Source organism: Miscanthus floridulus, chromosome 1, assembly GCF_019320115.1.
Source record: "Miscanthus floridulus cultivar M001 chromosome 1, ASM1932011v1, whole genome shotgun sequence".
Lineage (NCBI taxonomy): Eukaryota > Viridiplantae > Streptophyta > Magnoliopsida > Poales > Poaceae > Miscanthus > Miscanthus floridulus.
The window spans coordinates 120,925,822-120,930,629 of NC_089580.1; the positions used below are offsets into that span (position 1 = coordinate 120,925,822).

General features: G+C 59.8%; 1 protein-coding gene across 1 annotated transcript; it reads left to right on the forward strand.

The window, feature by feature from the left end:
* The first annotated feature begins 1,082 nt into the window (after positions 1-1,082).
* On the forward strand, positions 1,083-3,432 carry LOC136462359 (uncharacterized). The gene is made up of 3 exons (XM_066461471.1): positions 1,083-1,310; positions 2,294-2,734; positions 3,139-3,432. The coding sequence occupies exons 1-3, from the start codon at positions 1,083-1,085 to the stop codon at positions 3,430-3,432; spliced, it is 963 nt and encodes a 320-aa protein (XP_066317568.1).
* Positions 3,433-4,808: the final 1,376 nt, after the last annotated feature.

The following is a 4,808-nucleotide window of genomic DNA, read 5'->3' on the forward strand; positions in this document are numbered from 1 at the left end:
ACAACAGCAGGCACGCCTTTTGAGGTGATTTTCTCGGGGAGGTGGAATGGCGCTTGCCACTGCAGCGGTCGGACACGACGCCGTGTCAGCGGATGGAACATAACTATTCACGTGATTAATGAGGAAAAGGTGGGCACGTGGGCGGTAAAATCGGATCTAGATTAACTGTGCCGGATCTATGGGAAACTTTCCCGATTTTGTCGCCTACCTGTTTCATCCCCTTCCTGCATAAATACGCAATGAGCCTCGCCCCTCCCCTCCTTACCTTGCCTGCATTCGCCTCTGCCGCCCTTGAGCCATTGCTAGAACAGAGGCGCCGGGGAGAAGGAGAGAGAGAGGTGAGGTAGAGAGAGCGAGAGAGGCTCACTATCGTAGCCGTATTCTCCATCTCACCCATGTCTGGCACCGTTGTCATTGAGTTGGACCCTTGGGGCTAGTCCGATGTCACCATGGAGACACACCAGTCGCTCGTCGACGACGGCCTTCTCCGTTCGGTTACCGACCCCAACAGGCCGGAGTGGATCGCTCCGTCGGGCGAGCCGGAGCCGAGGCCACGCGATGGCTACGTCGTGAACTTCGTGTCCTTTCACAAGCGCGGCCTTGGCTTACCGGTGAACCAATTCATGCGGGCGCTCCCGCACTACTATGGCATGGAGCTCCACAACTTCAACCCTAACTCCATCGCATAGGTGGCCATCTTTGTCGCCGTCTACGAGGGGTACCTGGGGATTGCTCCCCACTGGGAGCTGTGGCTCCACCTTTTCCGGGCAGGGCACACCACCAAGCCGACGGGCATGTCGGGCACGAGGAAGGCGATGAGGGCTGGCGGCTGCACTCTCCAAGTGTGCCAGGACCATCAGCACCTGTACATCCCGGCCCACCTCGCATCAACCAATCACCGCTGGTACACTAGATGATTCTATCTTTGCATTGACGACGATGGGCTTCCCCCCTACATTGGGCGTATCGTGGAGAGCTGTCCGGAGAAGTGGAAGTATGGCATCCCAAAGGAGGATCAGCCCAAGCTATAGTCGCTCCTGGAAGGGCTGGAGAGGCTGCGGGGCTGCTGCCTCATGACGGCTATGGTCGTGGCTGCCTTCCACCACCGGAGGGTGCTGCCGCTGATGGCTTGGCGGCGGTGCCTATTCGAGATGAGACCGGATGAGCCGATCAAGGGCATCCGGATGTCCACCTCCGCCCTCTTCGATGAGGAGATTCTTCGCTGGGTGAGGGAGATGGTGGAGGCGAAGCCGAGGAGCGGTGGTTTGACCCCCATCGTGATGCACCCGTCGTGGGGGTTCCTCTCCCTAGTAAGTTGCGTGCCGCTGCAGCCCCTGAGGTCTCCCCATTCCTCACCGTTGTCTGTTCCCTTACCCGTGTTTGTCATCATGGTAGGGGATGAGGGACGTGCGAGCCTCCCCGCCGCCTGTTCCCGAGGACGTAGCACGGCGGGCGGCGAATCGGGCGCACGCCGAGGCGTAGAAGAAGCAGAAGGACACCAAGGAGGCAAAGCGCACGAGGAAGATACTTGCGCATGAGGGACTGGAGAAGCGCCGCCGACAGCAGAGGCAGGACGGTCTCCTAGTGGAGTCGTCTCCATCGCCATCACTATCGGCGGAAGCTTTGAATGGAGATGATGAGAGCGAGGTGGGGCGGGGTCCCCTGGACCATCTTCCTAACATCGGGGAGACGGCGCCCGAGGCATTGGTGAGCAGCGTGGCACTCCTAGGAGGAGGAGGAGGAGGAGGAGATGCCTTGGGGCCGGTGATCGCCTGCCCCAGGGCTAAGACCGACATGCCCGAGGCGTGGGTGTTGGGAAAGCGTGCCGTCAGCCCGGTGGGCTCGACGACAGAGGTGGAGCAAGTGGCGGTGGGGGCGACGCAACTACCCCCATAGAGGACCGGGGGGGTGCCGGGGTCTGTTGAGGACCGGCCGACACCGGCGGATACAGAGGTCGTGCCTCTGCCGCCGCCACCGCCTTCGCAGAGGAGGGTCGCTGTGCTAAAGCGGTTGCAGCCCCGCTCGAGGTAAGCATTTTTTCGGCATAGTTGCAGCATCTTCCGTTCGTCCTTCGGTCACATGCTGACCCCGTAAGTATCTTGTCTTTAGCCGAAAGCGTCCTGCGGAGGTGCCCACTTTGGTGCCACTTAAGGCGCTCAAGGTGAGCCCCAGCTCCACTACCCACTGGGTGGTGGAGGCGCAAGCCACCATACAACATGGCGTGGTGTCGGCGAGGGCTGACCCAAAGGAGCCGGTCACCTAAGGAGAGGCTGCCGAGGCGACCCCAACACAGACAGGGGAGGGAGCGCCTCTGCCCTGCGAGGCCGAGGCTCGTGAGTCAGATGGGGCCAAGGCGCCCTCAGTTGCCGAGGCCACCGAGGTTGAGGCCCCCCGGGCCTCCAAGGCCGAGGCGACGGAGGCTGGGGTGCCCAGGACCATCGAGGCGGCGGCGACGGCCGGAGCCCCTGGGACCACCGAGGCCACGGTGGCAGAGGCTGATGTGAGTGCGGCGAAGTCGGTGGCCCAGGAACTAGAGATGAAGGCGGCGGAGGCCTCAGTGGCGCCCCTAGTCCAAGGCCTGCCGCTGTTGTGGGAGAGCGCCCAGGAGGCGGAGGTCCATCCGATCTCCTCCAATGATACTTCCTGGGCACAGGAGGTGGTCGACGCCGAGGTGGCTGGCACCATGGAACAGCTAGCTCCGACCCTAGGTGAGGGGAGCTCAGCCCTCGTGCAGGTATGACCTGAGCCCTGCAAGTGGGATCACCTACGTGTCCTGTGGCAGAGCTAGGATGACCCTGAGGGGGAGCCTCTATTCGCCCTCGAGGATGCGGCCGAGGGCGGGTGCTGGGACACCTTCGAGCAATACCGCCAGCTGGTGGAGCGGTCACTGTGGATGGCGCTGTCCATGGTGGCCGACGATCTGCCCAGGGTTGCCTAGGTTCGCGCCTTCTTTTCTCATGTGGTGTCATCTTTTTCTGAGTTTTCTTGTAGTGAATGACCCCTGTTTTGCCTATCTAAGAGCTCGAGACCTGGTCCCTTGGGATGTTAGTGTTCCTCCGATGGGAGAGGGACGTCTAGGACCAGCTCCAGTGGCAGAAAGACTTGCTTGCTCATGCCAACAAGCTTCTGTCGGCGCAGAGCGTGGAGGTGGAGGACCTCTGCCTATGTGGTGCCAACATGAAGGCCATGGTGATGGCAGCTCAGGAGCAGGTCGCCCCCTTGGCGGCGCGGGTCAAGGAGTTGGAGGAGGAGCTAACCCGCATGACCGGTGATCGGGACGCCTTCAGGTCCCGAGCTGGAGAAGCCACGGCCTCTATCAAGGCCCTTGCTGGGCAGCTAGGGACGGAGCAGGGTGCGCACCAGCTGATGAAAGGTGCCTTGGATGAGGCCCTCAAGGCGGCTGAGGCTTCCCAGACCGAGGCTATGGTCTAGAGGGGAAAGGCCGAGGGTGAGTCTTATTCCCCTTGTTTTATTTGTTTTTCTTGTGTTTGGCCCCTAACTCCTTGGTGTGATATAGAGCTAGAGGAAGAGGCTTCCGGGGCGGCCAAGGCCTCCCGGGTCGAGGTCCAGAGCCTGAAGGAGAAGGCCAAGGCTTCTCAGGTCGAGGCCCAATGCTGGAAGGAGAAAGCCGAGGCCTCTCGGGTCAAGGCCCGACGCTGGGAGGAGAAGGCCGAGGGTGAGTCCCATAGGCTTCTGCCTCTATTTGGCTTGTTTTCCTTTACGCTCAACCTCATTCCATTTCTTTTGGCGCAGAGTTGGAGAAGGAGGTCACCCGGGCAGCCGAGGCCTCTGTCGTAGTGTAGGTGGTGCTTGAGACCGAGATCGGGGAGCACGACACGCTGAAGAGTGCCACCCGTACCGCCCACGAGGCCCTGGAGGTTGAGGGGGTCTAGTCAGGAAGCTCCCTTGGGAGCCGCCTAATTGCGTTGAGCGGCCAAGTCCACGAGCGACTCCGAGGGGCGCTGCATACAGGCGTTAAGCGCGCCCTGGCCGTCATCGCCTCACACTACATCGGCGTCGACCTTAAGGCCATCAGCGATGGCTACGTCCTGCCTGATGATGACGGGGAGGCCAACAAGGAGGTAGCAAAGCTGATCGAGGCGGCAGAGGGCCTCGGCACGGCGCTGGCCAAACTGTTGGAAGAGGAGGTGGTCCCTCCCATGTCATCTATCGATGCTAGAGACCCTGAGCCTTGACCTGGGCCCAAGAGGCCATGTAAATAGATTAGGGATTATGTTACCCTATCAGAATGCTGGTGGCCGTCGAGGCCTTTTCAAAGTAATTGTGCGTCTATGCTTCTTTAATCATTTTTCATTGTATTTTCGAGCCTCTGCCCTCTGTCTCATTCTGAACAAATCCCTTGCAAAAAACTTCCTCAGAGCCTAAGCTGCCCCTCGGGCAAAAGGTGGTGAGGGAGTGCCGTAGCCTGAAGGCGTAGGACATCTCGTGACTCAGCCAGCCTTCTGGCCTTGAGACAGTCTTTCGGTCCTTAGGTTTTTTCACAATCGACTTGTCAGAGCACGCTAGAGAGTTTGGCGTAGGGATTTTTTTGAAAAATGACTAAAAAATGGTGTGTGGGACTTAGGAGAGGAGTCCCCCCTTCTAGCCCCCGAGGGAGGCTCGGTTCTACAGAGGCAGAGCCATGTCCTATGCGAGCCCCATGGTGGGCATCTCTACAGAGGCAGAGCTGAGTCTCCCTTATGGTGTTATCATAATGCCGAGGCCCATGATGGGCTCGGCGGGTTTCTTGAAAAATTAGAACTAAAGAACGCTTCTTAATTGTATTTCGAGAAACAATGTATACAATG